Source organism: Chlorocebus sabaeus, chromosome 2 (genome assembly GCF_047675955.1).
Source record: "Chlorocebus sabaeus isolate Y175 chromosome 2, mChlSab1.0.hap1, whole genome shotgun sequence".
Classification (NCBI taxonomy): domain Eukaryota; kingdom Metazoa; phylum Chordata; class Mammalia; order Primates; family Cercopithecidae; genus Chlorocebus; species Chlorocebus sabaeus.
Genome location: NC_132905.1, coordinates 91872010 through 91892466, shown reverse-complemented (window position 1 = coordinate 91892466; position 20457 = coordinate 91872010). Strand labels below are relative to the sequence as shown.

The 20457-nt window shown below is 42.1% G+C and overlaps 1 protein-coding gene across 2 annotated transcripts in view; it reads left to right on the top strand.

Annotated features, from left to right (window-relative positions):
* The window catches only part of KCNJ6 (potassium inwardly rectifying channel subfamily J member 6), a 314146-nt gene that overhangs the window by 70754 nt on the left and 222935 nt on the right, over positions 1 to 20457 (top strand). For both annotated transcript variants that reach the window (XM_007967938.3, XM_073010592.1), the window contains exon 2: positions 13525 to 13576. In XM_007967938.3, coding sequence (XP_007966129.1) covers positions 13552 to 13576 — 25 coding nt within the window. In that variant the 5' untranslated portion in view covers positions 13525 to 13551. The remainder of the gene's footprint in view (positions 1 to 13524; positions 13577 to 20457) is intronic.

The window sequence follows — 20457 nt, the reverse complement described above, 5'->3', positions numbered from 1 at the left end:
TTTAGGGTAAATAAAATAAATTCTTCACATTTCCTTCACAAATTCTCTTTGTTTTATTTCGTCTGAAAATGCCTGAGTGCCTTGATTTTCATTTAATTCATGAAAGATATTTTGCTGGTATACAATTCTGAGCTGAAAAAAAATTTTTTTTTTTAGTAGTTGAAAACTTATGCTGTTTTGTTTTGGCCTCCACAGTTTCTAAGTAGAAAACCACTGTCATTTGAATTACCTTTTCCTATTGATAATGCATTACTTCTCTCTGGCTACTTTCATGATTTTTTCCTTTTTCTTTAGTTTTCAGAAGTTTATCATGTGTCTCTGAATGAATTACCTTGGGTTTTTCTTGCATGGGTTTCATTTGGCTTCTTGGATCTGTAGTTTAAAAAAAAATTTTTTTTTAATTGCAGCCATTATTCCCTTGAATATTTTCTTCAGTCTTGTCTTCTTTTTCTTCTCCTGACACTCTGTGTCATAAATGTTGGATCTTTTGTTACAGCCCCATATGTTCCCAAGGCTCTGTAATTTTTTTTAAGTCTATTTTCTCTCTAGTGTCCAGATTATATAATTTCTATTGTTCTATCAATAAGTTCACTGTTTCTTTGCTCTGTCTTATCCACCCTGCTGTTCAGTCCATCAACTGAGTTTTTTATTTCAGTTATTATAATCTTTAGTTCTGAATTTTTTTCCAGTTCTTCTCCATAAGTGCTGATTTTTTGCTGAGGCTTACTATTTGTTTGTTAGGACTTTTCTTCATTTGTTTCAGTTATGTTTGTAACTACTTGTTAAAGCATTTTTATGGTGGCTGCATTATATTCTTCATATAATTATAAAATCTGGGTCATATGAGTGTTGATATTTGTCTTTAGTCATGCAGTTTTAGCTCTTTCTGTTGGTATGACAGGTAATCTTTTACGGAAACCTAAACATCTTTGGTGTTATTATAAGATTCTGGATCTTATTTAAATCTTGTATGATAGCAAGTCTCCTGTGACATCACTCTGGTGAGTTAAGGAGGGACCCATCTCGTTGCTCACTAGTAGGGTGTCATCCTTTTAGCTGCTGAATGAGAATGAAGGTTCAGAATCCCTACTGGGCCTTCAGCAACACCATCCTGGCTGCGATAGGAGGGGGCATCTCATTACTACTTCCCATGTGGTGGTCTCCACCAACACTTTGCAAGAGTGACCTTGTTACAGCTGGATGGCAGTGAATATCCTGACTCTATATTGGCTCTCTTCTAATACCTCCCCTGTGGGTCTGGGGAGACATACCTCATTATTACCAGAACCGTATGGAGGACCAGGCTCCCCATGTGTTCTCTAGGGAGTCTCATTATCCTTCAGCAAGAAGGAAAATTCCGAATCTCCACTCTGTCTTCCCTGACACTATCCTGGCAACAGATTTGGGTGCAGCATTACAGCCTGACAAGAGTGGAAGCCTGAGCTCCCCACCCAGCCTTTGCTTTCCAAGTGGAATTGCTGTTTTTTCTGTAATGTTTGGCTACAGAGGTTATCGTCCAAAAGTTTTCTGTCATCTTAGACTACCTCTTTCCTAGGTCTTTGGCTACAGAATTCAAACTTGGGGCATTTTTGTCTGCATCTATTGACATTTCCAATTTGCTGGCATATCCAGTATCCAGTCAGGGATAAACAATACAAAAAAAAAAAAAACTCAGAGAACTCACTCCCATGTTATTCCTCAGATCCCAAGGTCTCTAGCTGGTATGGCTTCCTCTATTCACCTTTCAGAGTCAACTTAAGTTTGCCATATACGTTGTCCAGGACTTTTTGGTTGTACTGAGTGAGAGGAATAGGAAAAAAAATCATTCTATATCATCTTTGCCAAAGCTGAAATGAAGAAATTAACTGTAAATAGAGAAAAAGAAGAGATAAAAGAACAACAGAGATTAGAATAGTGTTCCTCATTTTCCTTCTCAGAGATCTCTGTTGCTGAGAATCAATTACTAGATACCTACAAAGGGGTCACCTTCTCTCCCTTCCCTCCTCTATCCAAATAGAAGTTCAAGCTGAAAACACATGACAAAAAGCACAAGAAAATAATACAGTTTCTATCTGTAAATTTTCCTCAGTCTCCAGCCCCAGTAAATGTCACATTTGGTTATAAAATTGAATTTCTCAAAGGAGCATTTTAAAAATATTCCCCTGACTTAATTTCTTTTTCTTTTCTTTTCTTTTTTCTTTTTCTTTTTTTTTTTTCTTTTTCTTTTTTTTTTTTTTTTTGAGGCAGAGTCTCGCTCTGTCATCCAGGCTGGAGTGCAGTGGTGTGATCTCGGCTCACTGCAAGCTCCGCCTCCCGGGTTCACGCCATTCTTCTGCCTCAGCCTCCCGAGTAGCTGAGACTACAGGTGCCCACCACCACGCCCAGCTAATTTTTTGTATGTTTAGTAAAGACAGGGTTTCACTGTGTTAGCCAGGATGGTCTCGACCTCCTGACCTCATGATCCGCCCACCTCAGCCTCCCAAAGTGCTGGGATTACAGGCATGAGCCACTGTGCCCGGCCTGACTTAGTTTCTTTTATAACTATTAACACAGCTGAGAGGTTGAAGAAGCACATCTTTCTGCACCCTACACTTTTTTGCATGCGTAGGGAACAAGCTGGCTTCCTGGGGTTATTCCAATAACCGGGACTCTCTGCTGTCCTGTTGATAATGCTGTGGCAGAGTTCAGCAGGGATAGTGTCCTGTTTTGAGGACAGGCATCCACACCACTTCCCTGGATACTGATAGTGACCAGAGTGGCCTGGCTAGGGAAGGAGCCGTTATCATGCACCACTGGGTTCCCTGTCTGATTAGGGGGCTCCACATGGGTTATCCAGTATTGGGCAGTTTAGGCTTAAATGTCCTGTCACAAAACTTGATAATGGCCCTCCCAAAGGCTGTGTGTTTTCACAGTTTCACACAGGCTGGGCCATGAATGAATGAATGAATCCCTTATTCTTCACTGCAACCCAGCCAGTTCTCAAGGTGAAGCATGACAAATAGTCCCACAGCAGCATGCATAACCCTAGGCTTCCCCAGGATTCATTCTCTCAATGGAAGTTATAGGCATACGTTAAAAAGCAAGAGAGAATTGAGCACCATGGTAACCAGAGTCCGCCACGGTACCTTTGCATGGGACTCCCTAATAAGACATTGCATCATTAGACAAACATAAGGCATTCTGGTGACCATACCAAACTCACCACTGGGATTGAGTGACTCCTTAAAACAGGGTCAAGCTACTGGGCCGGGTGATTATTTTCTAAATCAGCAGTCTCCAATCTTTTTTTTTTTTTTTTTTTTTTTTTTTTTGAGACGGAGTCTTGCTCTGTCGCCCAGGCTGGAGTGCAGTGGCCAGATCTCGGCTCACTGCAAGCTCCGCCTCCCGGGTTCACGCCATTCTCCTGCCTCAGCCTCCCGAGTAGCTGGGACTACAGGCACCCGCCACCTCGCCCGGCTAGTTTTTTGTAATATTTAGTAGAGACGGGGTTTCACCGTGTTAGCCAGGATGGTCTCGATCTCCTGACCTCGTGATCCACCCGTCTCCGCCTCCCAAAGTGCTGGGATTACAGGCTTGAGCCACCGCGCCCGGCCAGTCTCCAATCTTTTTGACACGAAGAACCAGTTTCATAGAAGACAGTTTTTCCACAGACCAGGGGTAGGAGGAGGGGGTGGGGATGGTTTCAGCGTGAAACTGTTCCACCTCATATCATCAGGCAATACATCCTCATGAGGAGTGCACCACCTTGGATCCCTCACATGTGCAGTTCAAATAGGGTTCGCGCTCCTATGAGAATCTAATGTCACTGCTGATCTGACAGGAGGTGCAGCTCGGGCAGAAATGCTCACCTGCCACTCACCTCGTGCTGTGCGGCCCAGTTCCTAACAGGCCACGGACCAGTACTTGTCCACGGCCTGGGGGTTAGGGATCCCTGTTCTAAGTATTCCTTATATGTCAGAGTAACTAACCAGCCTTACCTTCGGGCCTGCCATCCTGCCCCTATCATCACGCCCACCTGACCCTTGACACCCCACCACCCACCTCTGATTGAATGAAAGAAAGAACGTATATGAAGAAAAGCAAAAGGAATCAGGGATTTATTTCCCTTGAAGTATCACTGCATCCCTGAAACCATTTTAGAAGAGCTCTTATGGGTCATTTTATTGTACTGTCTGGGGCAGAAATTCTGGAAAATTCTGAACAAATGACTGGTCAGCATCTCATGTCGGGAAACTCACAGCTGTTCAGGGAAATTCCGTTCATTCTATGCATTCTTTGGTTGTGGTTTGGTATTTTGTTTTACCCTTTTTGGAAACAGAGGAATTCATCCTTTATAGTGTTTCAGATGCTCCTGGAGTTGTCAAGACTATTCCCTCTGACTTGCTCTGTTACTTTGTAAGTCGTGGCTCCAAGAATGACAAGTCCTACAGTATGCACAGTTGCTAAGGTGCAGAGGGGATGGGCACTCAGAATGGGGTAGCCAGGGAGAATGTCAAACAGGAAGTCAAACCTGAACTGAGGCATGAAGTAATGCAATGTGTTCAGAGACCGAAGGGGCTTGTCGGGTGGGAGCATAGTGTAGAAGTGTTAAGCAATGGGCCTGGAGAAGTAGGTGGAGTCAATGGTTGGAAGGGAAGGGTCCAGGCAAGCTATGGAATGTGGGGAGCTGGGAGTGCGGAGTGGATGTGGGAAGACTCAGTTTGCCTAGAACTTGGATTGTGGGCAACCTGGAAAAGTCAAGGGGAAAGAAAGGAACTAATATGGCATCTGTTCCCTTTCCTCTTGGAAATAGAGATGGTTTGGCAATGTCTGTGGCTTGGATGAAGCCAGTTGGGAGAGGCATTGGCCACTGCAAGGATTAGGATGTCTGGAAGATCACCCTGGAGGCAAGACAAGAGCCCCCAGAAAGATGCTGAACCAGAAAAGAGGCCATATATTGAGAGTCATGAGACCAACAGGAAATTCCTGCCTATTTCCAAGATTTGGCACTGTGGATGAGTCCTGGGAAGCTAGGGACCAAACCTAGAGTAGGTGCATCTTGGAAGCAGAGGTACTTGATAGGGAAGAGACTGCAGATGCTTGTCCATCACGGGCACAGGCTCTGTATGCTCCAGTTACCTGGACATCCTCAGTGCCTCCCTGCAGCCTCGCATAGTATTTTCTTTAAAGGAAATTTCCTGATAGATCTTTAGTGATAATGCTTGTCCTATATTTTACAATATTTCCAGGAGCTCTAGGAAAGGAGAAATGAGTCACTCACCAATATTCCAAGAAACCAACTCCCCTGGGGAAATTTGTGAAACATTGTCTGGATATTGATGCTGAAAGTTGAGCGCTTGTCCCACAGTATTTCAAGCGAAGGAGGACACACACACAGTTGGGTTTGGAGAAACTCTGGCAGCCATGTGATCCAGCCATTTTCTCTTATCTCTGCTACCTATCACTCTTACAAGGTCACGTGCTCAACATGCTTTAAAGAAAGTACTCAGGCAATGCTCCAAACCCTCTCCTGCCATCTACAAACTCAGGCTGAAGCCCAAAGGAATTAAGGCAACGTTAGTACAAGCTTAACTTTGAATCTGATTTATCTTTGTGAGATAGCCTCATACTTCAGTGTATTAGGACCCTCCCTGGTCTGGTGAACAAGGCCACAATGATGGCAGCATAAGGAACCAGGCAGGGTTACCTGTACATAGGGACCTTAGAAAGGATATCTGGTGAGGCTAAGGCTCTGAGCCTTATTGCAAAGAGGGCCTTCTCACCTAAAGCATCCTATGTGGCCTGCCCAGCGAGAATGTCCCCTCCTCCTTCAAGCACACCCCACAGATGTTTTTACCCCAAATCATGAAAATTTCAGATTATTTTAGAAACTTTAACTGAGTGTATCAGTGATGAAAACTAACTTTACTCTAAAAAAATGGTACCCCATCCTGTTAGGCAAGTTCTTTACTCTTCAAATCTGCTAGTCCCTGGGCTCACAGGAGAGCACACTCATTGGGTTTCGCCTCCACATCACCCACCACCTTCCCTTGGCTCACCAGGGTGGCCACAGTGCTCACATAGGCACCTTCCTCCTCTCAGTGGTTCACCACAACTCCAGCCCCAGCCTCCCTCCTGAGCGGCTCAGCCTGGCCTCCAGGGCCTTCCAGGGCTTATGTCCTCATTGTCTATGCCAGCCTCCTGCTCTTCCTCTCACACCAAGCTTTGGTCCCCCTGTAACCTGTTGTTCCTCACGCACCAAGCTTCCCCACCTTTCTTCATGCCATTTCTCCACCTGGAATATTCTTCCTTGCCCTCACCTCTCCCATTGCTCTTCTTCCCCTCCTGCACACCTTGAAGCTGCCTCCTCCATGAAGCACACCCTGGTTCTGTGAGTTAGAACTACATTTTCTCCAGTCTCATTCTCTGTCTCTATTCTGTTTCTTCCCCTCCCTTGTATCCTCTCTCTCTCTCTCTCTCTCTCTCTCTCACTCTCTCTCGTCTCTCCACTTCTCTTTGCTCCGTCTGTTCCTCTTTCCATCAATGTCCTGTAGAACCCTTCTGGTGTTTTCCCCTTGATACCATGTATTGCAGCTATTTCTCTACACATCTTGCCTTCTGGACCAAACGGGAAGCTCTCTGAAGACAGGCGTAAAGCCAGCTTTACCTGGATGTCCTGTTCTATCCAGTGCCCATCTTATGCACATCAGTAGATTTTTCAGCATCGGATGATTGAAGAAGGATCTTAGACCTGGATTCTCACTGCTGCCTTCAGCACTGATGTCCTTCATTTCTAGGACTTCTCACCAGTTCTTAGAGATGCAGGCGCGAAAAGAAGACTTCTTGGGTTTGATGCTCTACTCTACTCCTTACCAGCCGTGTGATCTGGGGCAATCTGCTGAACCTCTCTGTGCGTTAGTTTCCCCATCCTCAAAGTAGAGAAGACACTACCTATTTCACAGGGTCCTTGTGAGAATTAAGGAGATAGTCGAATGTAGTAATGCAGTGAAAGGCTATAATAAATGTGAAGTAAACATTAGGAGTTACTATTTTTATATATTTTCATATTGTTATGTTTTTATGTATTTTATATTTATATTGCCCCAATCCATACTTGCATACTGGCTACTGCTTTCCATTTGTTTTTCATTAGGCAAAAAACTAATTACTGACTCTTAAATGCTGTGGCCTATATTTTTCGGCAACAACTCAAGGCAATATAAATGATGCCGTACTAAGAGAACACTCACTTGCTTGGCTATCTGAGGATGCGGCATTTTCCATTTAAATCAGTCCTCAGGTGACCTGCCATCGCACCGTGTCAGGAAAGAGGAGTGGGAAGATGAGGAGGGGCCAGGGCTGGTGCATTTGTAGAGAACCTGAAGAACAGGGTGGGAGATTTGAGGCTCCTGGTTTAACCAGAGGTGAGGCCCCTGCTGAGGATACTAAGTTCATAAAATGGTCTTATCGTTTCCTACTTTGCATAAATGTTTCTTTAAATGGTTGTATTTTGGAAAAAAAAATCACAGTTTTCTGATGAATACAAGCACACATTTTAGAGAGATAAAAATATCTGAGATGCAAATATAACCGGTTTGAAATACATCAACCATGATGAGTTTCCCCCTCATCCTTAAAAGCCTACTTCTGGGTAGCAGAAAGCAAGGCAGCACCGCCGAAAATGCAGACCTCACTGGGTTCTGCCAGCTCCTGTCCTCTGTCTGAGGGAGCCCCATGCAGCAGAAAAAAACCCTTTCTACCCTTTCTAGAAGCTCTACATTCATGAATCAATCTCCTCTTCCCCCATCCTCCTCTCTCTTTCTCTCTCTCTCTCTCTCTCTCACACACACACACACACACACACACACTGTCTCAGCCTTAGCTCTGAGCTACAGTCAGACTGTTATAATTGCCCTCATTAAAAACACCTCTGTCATTTTAGGCAGTCAAAGAGAAGTATATATCTGGCATGGTCTCAGTAGAAAGCCATACTCTCTTTAGCTGAAACAGATGTGTGAGTATAAATTACACACACACACACCCCAAGCAAATTGCCGAGCCTTTATTTACTTCCCCAGGTGTGGCAGAGGGAATAAAGTTCAGACAGAAAATTAAATGCCCATTGCACCTGAAAGTCAATGCTCTACCCGAGGAGTTTGTTAGGATTTAAACAAGACACTTAACGTTTTTTTCTTTTTTCAGCACCTGTGGACATGTTTTGCTCAAACATATCATCATGATTCCCCCGAACGTTCGATGTGTCTATGAATGCCTTTTATTAAATGTACAACGATACAACTTTAAGTCGAGTGCCTCCTAGAGCAAAATAGCATAGCTCTTCCAAGCAGTGCGCCTGAGTTCTGGAGCCCTTATATTCTGGAGCAGGGCTATGGAAATACAGGTGTGGGTTGCATAGTCACCAGCTGTTGACACCCTTGATAAGTAGTCCCCTGAGGTGCTGGCAGCCGTGGGTCTGGCTAACTTCAGGGAAATTTGCTTTGTTATTTTTGGCACAAATCTTAAAGGTCAATATTTGTCCTCAAAGAGCAAGAACAGGTTCTGACTGTGGGCCCCCACACGGTAGCCAAATGGAATAATGATTACAAACCTACACATGGACATTACACTTGAGCGTATTTATATGCCTCGTCTCATTTGTTCCTCAAACAGTCCTGTGAACCAGGCAGTGCAAATTCCACTTATCCCCACTTTAAAGATGAGAAAATTAGAGCTTCCAAGATTAGCTAATGAGTGGATAAGAAGTGGTAAAGCCATGACAAAAACCCTTCTAGACCCAGGCTTCCAAACTCTTATACACATGCTCTCTTTCTCCCTCTCCCCACCACTCTCTCTAAGAACATCCAAGTGGGATAGACACAATAAACAAGAACAAAAAATTTTCAGGCCAAAGTAAATGCTTTTCTCCCAACAAGTATGATTCCTGCATTTCTGATTTTCTTTTCATTTTGAAACAACATGAGATGATTACCTCTGATATAAAAACCCTCGGCTCCCCCAGGGAAAGACGTTTTTAACGCAAGTTCTTGAAGCAAACATGTCTTTTTTCACTTTAAAATACCACCAATAGTCACAGTCTATCCGAGCATGTTCAGGTATCCTCTTCATGTTGCTGACGTCCGCAGGGATAAGGGATGGAGGACGGGCCAGGAAACAGCAAGCAGCGGACCACTTCTGAAATGAGCACACCAGGAAACAGTAGCCCAAAAAGTAAAATGACTTGTCCAGGTTCCTAGGGAGGTTTAGTGGTCAGGGCTTCTGGTCTACCACACACTGCCTCCCACCCATGACCTCCAGATGAGGCTATTGAGATGGGGCTTTGGAATTTTCCAAAGCTTCCAGAGTCCCTCGATGCCATAACAAATTATGCAATGTGACACATGGATGCATTTGTGCACAAACAAACCTAGAGATAAAACGCAGGAAAATGGTCCGAAAGAGCAGGGGAGCCAGCAGAGACTGGGGTGGTGCCCAGTGGAGTTTTTCAGGATGAATTTGCAGAGGACAAGAATGAAGTGGAACTTGAAGTATCTAGGCAGACGGAATAGTGCTTGCCAAGGCAGGGAGGTAGAAAACGGTCGTGGGTTGCAGGGAGTTGGACCTAAGGTATGAGCGGAGAAGAAAGAGCCATCAGTCCAGGGGCCCTGGCTGAAAGCAAGGACTGCATTCTCACTTGCTAGAGGAGAACTGATCAAGCAGGGAGAGGCCACATCAGGTTTGTGTTTTAGATAGATCCCCCAGAGCTATTTCATGATAAACCTTCCGGGTTGTAGGTGAGGCTCCAATCAGGTGGAGGCAATGTTAATAGTCTCCTAAGTAGAGTGCAGTGAGGGAAGACCAACTTTAAAGTATGCAAAATAGGCCAGGCATGGTGGCTCACGCCTGTAATCCCAGCACTTTGGGAGGCTGAGGTGGGCGGATCACGAGGTCAAGAGATCAAGACCAACCTGGCCAACATGGTGAAACCTCATCTCTACTAAAAACACAAAAATTAGCTGGGTGTGGTGGTGTGCACCTGTAATCCCAGCTGCTCGGGAGGCTGAGGCAGGAGAATCACTTGAACCTGGGAGGCAGAGGTTGTAGTAAGCTGAGATCCTGTCACTGCACTCCAGCCTGGCGACAAAGCGAGACTCCATCTAAAAAACCAAAAAAAAAGCAAAATATCAGGGGCTGAGAAAGGAAGAAGAAGTGGAGAGCAGGGGTTCCGTGGAGAGGTCAGGGCAGGATATACAAATCTGGGCATTACCAGCCATTCATGGAAATTAGGGACATTGTTGTGATTGAGAGTACTCAAAGAAAGAACATAAAAATGGCAAATCTAGGAAACTTCAACACCACACTGGGACTGTTGTGTGAGGGATCTTGGCTAAATGGGCTTAGGTTTGATGGGCCTTGAGATTTCTGGGAGAGCGGAGGTTGTGGATAAGGGAAAGAGATCGGCTCCCTCTAAATCCTTTCCTGGCACATCACACTCTTCCCTGGGCTTCAGTTTCATCAACTGCATCACTATGGGGTTGGACTTGACAATCTCTAAAAGAATCACTTCCAATGTTAATATGCTGTAATTCTAAATCTCTTCCCAGTAATGTAAATCCAACAACCAGGAAATTTGCTGTGAAGGAAACTCTTGGCTTTAGAATAAGGAGAACTTGCTTGGGACCGAGAATGAATGTAAATGCTTTATTGGATATACATGTTGTGTAACTGCAAACATCAACTTTCTGATAATGAGGAAAGGACATAAGGAGTTTAGAGACATCCAATAGAATAACTAAACTACTTACACCAAAACATATGTCATGATTTCCACCATAAGTTATGATATAGATGAGTCAGTCTGGGAGAGCTATATTTAGGATTTTAGGAGCCTCTCCCCACTTAATGTCAGAGGATTCCATTTAACTACAGGGAAGAGGAAATTGCTGGTCCAGGTGGTATTTGACATCTCTAGGACTAAGATATCCAGCACATCTGAACAAAACTAGCTGCAAGGACCACCCACCAGCAAGACCGGGGTCCAGAATGTGGCAGGGTCCTTAGGTCACAAGAGATGAAGTGATGACACACACACACACACACACACACACACACACACACACACACAAGAAAACAGACACACTAAACAGGGCTTGTTAAAAATATAATGCCTGGAATCTGGATGCCTATGGTTTGGGGTTGGGGGGTTCTTACCGCTGGTGCCATCAGAGAAGGGTCAAGCTGAAGAGGTCTGTGATACAGAGTGAGGCCTGATGGAGCACAGAGCCAGAAAATGGAGAAGTCAAGTCACAGACCAGGACACAAGGAGAGCCAGTACAGCTAGACAGATCAACACAGCTGAACTGGGCGACAAGAAGCTGAGAGTCAATGACAGGACACACAGAGACAGAACAATCTCTGGGACCAACTTCACTGAGTCCCTGCCATGGAACAGCTTTTCTGCCTGAATTGTTACAACCCACTGGGGTCGGCTGGTGAGCAGCCACTGTGCACACTCGCGTGAACCAGTGTTGTGTGAGAGGCTCCTCTCTGCCTGTCTTATTCAGCTCTGTGATGTGACACTTAGCCTCTCAACTGGCACATGCCATGCTGTTTCTCTGCATGTTGACATAACCCAAGTGGTAGGCCAAATATCATGGGCGAAATGCCACAGCAAGCAGGTTAGTAGATTACAGCTCCTTAGCTCCTTCTGTTCTCAAGGACAATTATTAGTTTAAGTAAGAGATGGTGTGCTGATTTCGTTGTCATGAATACAGGGCTGTGGAAATCAAGAATACTTGCCATGTGCGAAGTTGTTTGTTGCCATTGAATCAAAGCTTACCCTTTCAGTTTGGGAATAGTGTTATAGGGAGGACGAATAATGATCTTGCTATCCATACTACAACACCCAAGCCATGACACATCAATTCAAGTGTTAGCCAAACCGCTAGACTGTACTCAGCATTGTATCGGGACCATGGGGAAGAGCAAATACCACCCTGGGCTTCTAAGCACTAAAATGTTGATGGCAGAGGGGCTGGAACACAACAATGTGAAACCATGAGTAAACTTCATAATGATGACATGGGGAAGAACACTACAGTTGTCCATAAACAAAAGGTCAGAGAAAGACAACAGTATAAAATAACAAGATCATGTTGTCTGCCTGTTGATTTAGCAAAGATTAGGGGGCAAAAGTGCTAGTGCCACTGACAAGCTGGCAAGAATGGAAGGAACTGAACACTTTTATACACTGTCAGGTACAACTTTTGTGGGGGACAATTGACCACTGTATGTCCGAATTTTTAATATTAAGACTTTTTGACCAAGCCATACCTCACCTTAGGATTTATCCTCAGAAAATAACTTGCACAGAACAAGTGCACAACCATATAAGGTCCAAGATGCTCATCCCAGTGTTTTATGAAGTAGTGAAAAATTCTAAGTAAATTAAATGGGATCTGGTAAAGGAAATGATGATATAACCCATGATGAATGCTATGCAGTCATTAAAAAATGATGTATTCTACCTTGATTGGCATAGAAAGATGCATGATATGATGTTAAATGAAAACGTTGCTTCAACACAAAATGTGTATAGTACAGTTACTTATCTCTATGAAAATAGAATCATATTCCCATATCTGTAAATATGCACAGGTAAAGAAATAGGCCTAGAAAGCAGTCACCAAAATGTAACCATGATTTCCTCTGGGGGTGGCATTAGATTTATAATTTTCAGTTTTTTTCTGAAGTTTTAAAATAATGAACATAGTTTCACAGAAAAAGCCGCAAAAAAAGCATAACAGTGGACAATGTTACAGTTACTACATATGTTAGGAACACAAAGAAATTAAAGAAAGCCAAAGAACTGTGGAGAAATTAAAGAGAACTTTTCAGTAGAGATGACCATTATTCTTAATAGCTCCAAAGTCATGTTTTAATCAGGACAGATTGAATTTCTGTGTGTATTATTCTGGCTTTCAAACTCAGTGGGTTATAACCTATATCTCGGTTAAAACAAAATGTTTTCAGCACAAAGTAGATAAGGTTATAAACCCATCAAAGCTTACGACTTTTAAAAGGCTCCAGGAACCCAAAAAGTAAGACAAAGAAATATGTACAAAATCTATTTAGTTTTTTGGAAAGAAGAAACCAAATGACTACAAAAATATCAACTCCAAAAATACCAAGAAAGCTTCAATGGGGGAAAACAGAGAGAAAAAAAAAATTGGCATATGGATGTCAAAAATCCAGTGTCAAAGAGGTTTTGAAAACTGGTCGTGCGTCACCAATTATATATATCCAAGATCAGTGTGACAGACGCTCATTTCCAAGAGCAATGGGAAGCTTTTTAATGCCCTAAAAATCTCTTTTCAGTGACTGACTGATAATATAACTATAATGTGGAGTCTTTATTCATTTAATTATCAGAAACCAAATTCTGACCTAGGAAAAAGAAGGAACAGAGATATAGCTGTAAGTGGCAATTAGATCAATTCATATCTAAGACATGTTTTATAGATCATTGTCTTTTCTTCTCACCTCCAGGAAAAGCACAAAGAAGAAACTGCAACAATGGCCAAGCTGACAGAATCCATGAGTGAGTAGCTTCAGATTTATTATTTATTTTTTGTTTTGAATGGGAAAATGCGAAATCGCACAAAAAAGACATCCTGTGTGATGATCTGATTTGTCCTTCTCTTTCGCTGTTACGGGACCGAGATCTGTTTCACACATACTGCCTCGCGTTGATGTTACTTTACGCGTTATTCGGAGTTCATGTTGCTTGAGGTCAAATTCTGTGCTGAAACTGTTACCCACAGTATGGAGCTGAAGAACAAAAATAGATTTTATTTGTAACACTGCGCTGGGGATTAGGACCCACAGTAATTTCAAACCAACTTTTACGAGGTTTAGTCAAAGTCAGCTGAAGTTTTTTCTGGGCCTCTATTCCATGGGTTGGATGATCTAAAGAGAGGACAGAATGATAAATCATTGTTAAACCCTTCAGGTGTACTTCAGAAATTTCAGACAGAGCTATTAAAAAATGGAGTACTTGCAGTATAAATAGCTTGTGATGATTTAGGTTTTGAACATAGCGTTATAGTGCTCTTAAGCTAAATAAACAGGATGCACAAAGCATTTTTTTTCATTACTTGTTCAGGTTTGTGTTACAATTTTATTATTTTTTTTATTATACTTTAAGTTCTAGGGTACATGTGCACAATGTGCAGGTTTGTTACATATGTATACATGTGCCATTTTGGTGTGCTGCACCCATCAACTCGTCAGCACCCATCAACTAGTCATTTACATCACATATAACTCCCAATGCCATCCCTCTCCCCGCCCCCCTCTCCACAATAGGCCCCGGTGTGTGATGTTCCCCTTCCCCTGTCCAAGTGATCTCATTGTTCAATTCCCACCTATGAGTGAGAACATGAGGTGTTTGGTTTTCTGTTCTTGCAATAGTTTGCTGAGAATGATGGTTTCCAGCTGCATCCATGTGCCTACAAAGGACATGAACTCATCCTTTTTTGTGGCTGCATAGTATTCCATGGTGTATATGTGCCACATTTTCTTAATCCAGTCTGCCACTGATGGACATTTGGGTTGATTCCAAGTCTTTGCTATTGTGAATAGTGCCGCAGTAAACATATGTGTGCATGTGTCTTTATAGCAGCATGATTTATAATCCTTTGGGTATATACACAGTAATGGGATGGCTGGGTCATATGGTATTTCTAGTTCTAGATCCTTGAGGAATTACCATATTGTTTTCCACAATGGTTGAACTAGTTTACAGTCCCACCAACAGTGTAAAAGTGTTCCTATTTCTCCACATCCTCTCCAGCACCTGTTGTTTCCTGACTTTTTAATGATTGCCATTTTAACTGGTATGAGATGGTATCTCATTGTGGTTTTGATTTGCATTTCTCTGATGGCCAGTGATGATGAGCATTTTTTAATGTGTCTATTGAATGCATGAATGTCTTTTGAGAAATGTCTGTTCATATCCTTTGCCCACTTTTTGATGGGGTTGTTTGTTTTTTTCTTGTAAATTTGTTTGAGTTCTTTGTAGGTTCTGGATATTAGCCCTTTGTCAGATGAGTAGATTGCAAAAATTTTCTCCCACTCTGTAGGTTGCCTGTTCATTCTGATGGTAGTTTCTTTTGCTGTGTAGAAGCTCTTTAGTTTAATTAGATCCCATTTGTCAATTTTGGCTTTTGTTGCCATTGCTTTTGGTGTTTTAGACGTGAAGTCCTTGCCCATACCTATGTCCTGAATGGTATTACCTAGGTTTTCTTCTACGGTTTTTATGGTATTAGGTCTAACATTTAAGTCTCTAATCCATCTTGAATTAATTTTCATATAAGGAGTAAGGAAAGGATCCAGTTTCAGTTTTCTACTTACGGCTAGCCAATTTTCCCAGCACCATTTATTAAATAGGGAATCCTTTCCCCATTTCTTGTTTTTGTCAGTTTTGTCAAAGATCAGATGGCTGTAGATGTGTTGTAGTATTTCTGAGGGCTGTGTTCTGTTCCATTGGTCTGTGTCTCTGTTTTGGTACCCGTACCATGCTGTTTTGGTTGCTGTAGCATTTTTTAAGAGGAAAGGGGGCTGGGCATGGTAGCTCATGCCTGTAATCCCAGCACTTTGGGAGGCCGAGGCGGGCAGATCACTTGAGGTCAGGAGTTCAAGATCAGCTTGGCTAATATGGTGAAACCCTGTCTCTACTAAAAATACAAAAATTAGCTGAGCATGGTGGCTCACACCTGTAATCCCTATTATGGCTATTCAGAAGCTGAGGCAGGAGAATCATTTGAACCGGGGAGGTAGAGGTTGCAGTGAGCCAAGATCATGCCACTGCACTCTAGCCTGGACAACAGAGCGAGACCAAGTCTCAAAATAAATAAATAAATAAATAAATAAATAAATAAATAAATAAATAAAGGAAAGTGGAATTTATTAGAATAAAGCCTTCTTCAAATGAGAAATGCAGTTTTCTATATTGAAGTCTAATTATTAAAGACCATATGAGTATGAAATAAACCATCAAGGCATATTTTTTTCCTTTGAAAAATGGAAATTTCTCCTGGTGATGGATTTCATATGGAAAGTTACAGTGGAGGCTTACAAACACTTCTCCATGAACACCTTTTTAAATTTGGCCGGCAAAAATTAACCATTAATGTTGCCCACATTTAAGTGTGCACCTTCTTCCTCCTCAAATCATGAGACTATTAAATAAAGGTGTTCCTCTGTAGCATAGTCAGTGAACCTTTATTCCAAAATATCCACCCATACCAAGAAAATATAACTTTAAAAAGTTATTTACATTGATTTCCTTTCATTTCTGACCCCAAACCTCTGCGTAATTTTACATAAGTCTTGAACACATGCTAATTTCACATTTCACTGTGATGAAAGGACTGGGTAAAGAATAAAATCCCTTCAGCACTGACACCCCTCTCCCCTGCTCTAATTTCTGTATCATCTCCTGCCCTGCTCTCTGCTCCATCCTTTTTTTCTACCTGTAGTCTTGCAAACTGAAAATGTTAAAAGAATTTATAACTTGGTTTGAAGAACCCCAAACTGGTTGTATTAGTCCATTCTTACACTGCTATAAAGAAATACCTGAGACTGGGTAATTGATAAAGAAAAGAGGTTTCATTAGCTCCACAGTTAGTTCCACAGGCTGTATAGGAAGCACGGTGCTGGCATCCGATCAGCTTCTGGGGAGGCCCCAGGAAACTTACAACCATGGTGGAAGGCAAAGAGGGAGCAAGCATGTCACATGGCCAGAACAGGAGGAAGAGAGGGAGGCGTGGTTCCATACACTTTTAAACAACCAGATCGCTCAAGCATTTACTCACTATCACTAGAGCAGCACTGAAGGGGAAATCTGCCGCCATGATCGAATCATCTCTCTCCAGGCCCCACCTCCAGCATTGGGGGTTACAATTCAATTTGCTTGGGGACACAGAACCAAATCATATGACTGGTTCTCTGTAAGTGAAAGCATCCTAAAGTGATGAAATGTGCTCTTTTCAGACCTGGAATGAAAGAGTGTGGCCAGTGCCATCACAAAATGGACCAGCCTGTATTGTCCAAATATGGAGTGGATCCGTGGGCCTTACCAACTAATTCACAATCCACAGCACATGAGCAGATTTCTTTCTAATCTTTAAGTCCAAATTCACCGACACGTTCTCTGAATGACGGGAGGATCAGTGGCCTAGAACCTAAGCATCATTGTCCATGAACTGAGTCTCAGGTGTCTGGGTGAATTAAATCAGATGGTGTTGTGCATAAGTTATGAGGCTAACAGTTTTCCCAAGGCTTCCATTAGAAATTGATACTCTGGTTCAGTGAATATTATTTTTAACTCATCTGACTGAATTGTAAGGGTACTGTACTGATTAATATTTCTGATAAAGCTATTTTAATTTTTCCATTTATATTGGTTTCCAGATACATTTAAATAAGAGCTCTTCACCTGACTATTGATTTATTGGTTTTACGTTTCAGGTTTGGCTGGACAGTATTTCTAATGATTTTGGTCTGTGAATCAACTGTCATAAGAGAATTCTATCAAAGTTGAATTTCAAATCCTTTGGTAGATGACTGGGTACACCCATTCTTCTAATGTGCTCTGTCATTATGAAAAAGATTGCATAAATGTTTCTCAATGCATAAGGAAATTTAAAAGTTGAGAACAGACCTTAGAATCATACCCAATGTCCGAGTTTATTGGTCCTTACAAAGATACAGGACATTATAAAATGTATAAGATGTAAGGCAACTTCTATAGATGCTACAAAATGCTAATCATGTAGTCAACATACCAAACATTTCATTTAAATTAAACTCATGACTAATTAAATATACTACACAGTTATTTTACATAGAAGTCTACAATGAAATGCATAATTAGGTAAGGAGATTCTGTCAGTAGGCTGAGCAAAGAATTAACATATAATTGCCACACAATAAAATTGATGGGAACATAAACCATGGCCACACTCTGGAAGAAAAAAAAAAAAAACAGACAGAACCATGAATACCTAAAACACAATGCTATGAATGGGTTTCCAAAGCCAATAAACACTTTGCTTGTTAAACTGCCAAGCAAAAACCATCTGGTTACTAGAACATCTCTATGTTTAACTAGAACTGGATAGAGATTCTTCTCTCATCACCCTATGTGTCCACATGCTAGCAAATGGCTAGCCACATCAATGGCTAAGGAAATACCATAATGGGAAAGGAATGTCTTCTTCTTCGGGAGCAGGGAAGAGGTGCTATGTGCCATTTTTTTCCTGCTATGTGCCATTCATCAGCCACTTCCAAAAAGTCAACTTCAGTCATTTTTTTAAGGGCAAGCAAGAAATAGATTTTAAATGTTTGATTAATGTTAACAAATTTTTGATCAAAACCAGCTTTATTTTTGTGAGTACTTTGCTGTGAAAAAAACTACAGCAACTTTATTTAATAAATTAAAAATACTTTAAAATATTGTATGTCACATTATTGAAATGAGGACGGGCCTGGTAAGGATAAGAAAAAAAAGGAGAAAGGAAGAAAAGTAGATGTAGAAGAAGAGATAGAGAAACAAAAAACACACACACAAAGAATAGAGAAAATATATGTACAGTATATGAGGAAAGCCCAAGAGAAGGGGGTATTAAGGAGGACTGAGACAGAATGACAAGGAGCAAAGACGAGACAGGTAGGCAAAGAGGGAGAGGAGGTAGAGAGAGCTTTCAACAGAGAGAGTTTCCATGGGGTCGAAAAATTAGCAAACTAAGAGTAGCAGTTCACAGCCTGTGAACTTTCAACCTTCCAAAGCCTGACAATTATTTTTAATCTTTATATATATACTTTAAGTTCTGGGATACATGTGCAGAATGTGCAGGTTTGTTACATAGGTATACACATGCCATGGTGGTTTGCTGCACCCATCAACCCATCATCTATGTTAAGTATTTCTCCTAATGTTATCCCTCCCCTAGCCCCCCACCCCCGACAGGCCCTGGTATGTGATGTTCCCCTCCCTGTGTCCATGTGTTCTCATTGTTCAACTCCCACTTATGAGTGAGAACATGTGGTGTTTGGTTTTCTGTTCCTGTGTTAGTTTGCTGAGGATGATGGTTTCCAGCTTCATCCAGGTCCCTGCAAAGGACACGAACTCATCCTTTTTATGGCTGCATAGTATTCCATGGTGTATATGTGCCACATTTTCTTTATCCAGTCTATCATTGGTGGGCGTTTGTGTTGGTTCCAAGTCTTTGCTATTGTGAACAGTGCCATAATAAATATGCATGTGCATGTGTCTTTATAGTAGAATGATTTATAATTCTTTGGGTATATACCCAGTAATGGGATTGCTGGGTCAAATGGTATTTCTGGTTCTAGATCTTTGAGGAATCACCACACTGTCTTCCACAGTGGCTGAACTAATTTACACTCCTACCAACAGTGTAAAAGTGTTCCCATTTCTCCACATCTTCTCCAGTATCTGTTGTTTCCTGACTTTTTAATGATCACCATTCTGACTGGCGTGAGATGGTATCTCATTGTGATTTTGATTTGCATTTCTCTAATGACCAGTGATGATGAGCATTTTTTCATGTTTATTGGCTGCATAAATGTCTTCCTTTGAGAAGTGTCTGTTCATATCCTTCGCCCACTTTTTGATGGGGTTGTTTTTTTCTTGTAAATTTGTTTAAGTTGTTTGTAGATTCTGGGTATTAGCCCTTTGTCGGATGGATAGATTGCATCAAAAAGTGGACTGCCGATTTTTTAACACTACCCTTTGAAATGTTAATCTCTATTTGCATCTTCACAACGGATATTTTCAGACTTAGACTACAAGAAGCCCTATTCCAGATGGAGCAACTAGAAAGGCCACACTGGAGGGTTAGAGTTGGGGTTAGGGTTAGGGTGACTCTCAGCTTGCTCACTGGTAACCAGCACTTTGCCACTACACCCACTGACTGAAATGAAACGGAAAGCTCGATTCTAGTGGAGGCTCCCAATATTGTCTAAAAACAGGCATGCAGTGGCCCAAACCATGCCATCATCAGAGGGGACACAACCTAGTAGACTCTGTCCTGGCCTCTCAGATGATGACAAATTGGAGATGACCAGAGGCAGGCAAATAGCCCGAGAGCTCTGAATCGTGGTCTGCATGAAATACTTTGCAGGCAGTTCTTACATAAATTTCCAAAGGTCATTTTCTTCGTGGTCATTGCCTGCTGACACAGCACTGCCCTCCAACCTTGGAGGTGCTGGGAACGCGTCAAATACAGTGCAGGAAGTCTTGACACATGGTTTCACTGATAATTTAAATTGCAATCAGATATCTTGTCTTGTGCATGGTGTTGCAGTTGCAAGAGTTGAACAGGCAGTGGACTTGGCCCTGATGTCTTCTCCTGGCTGCAGGATCCCTTCCCTAGGACCACCCCACCCCCCACC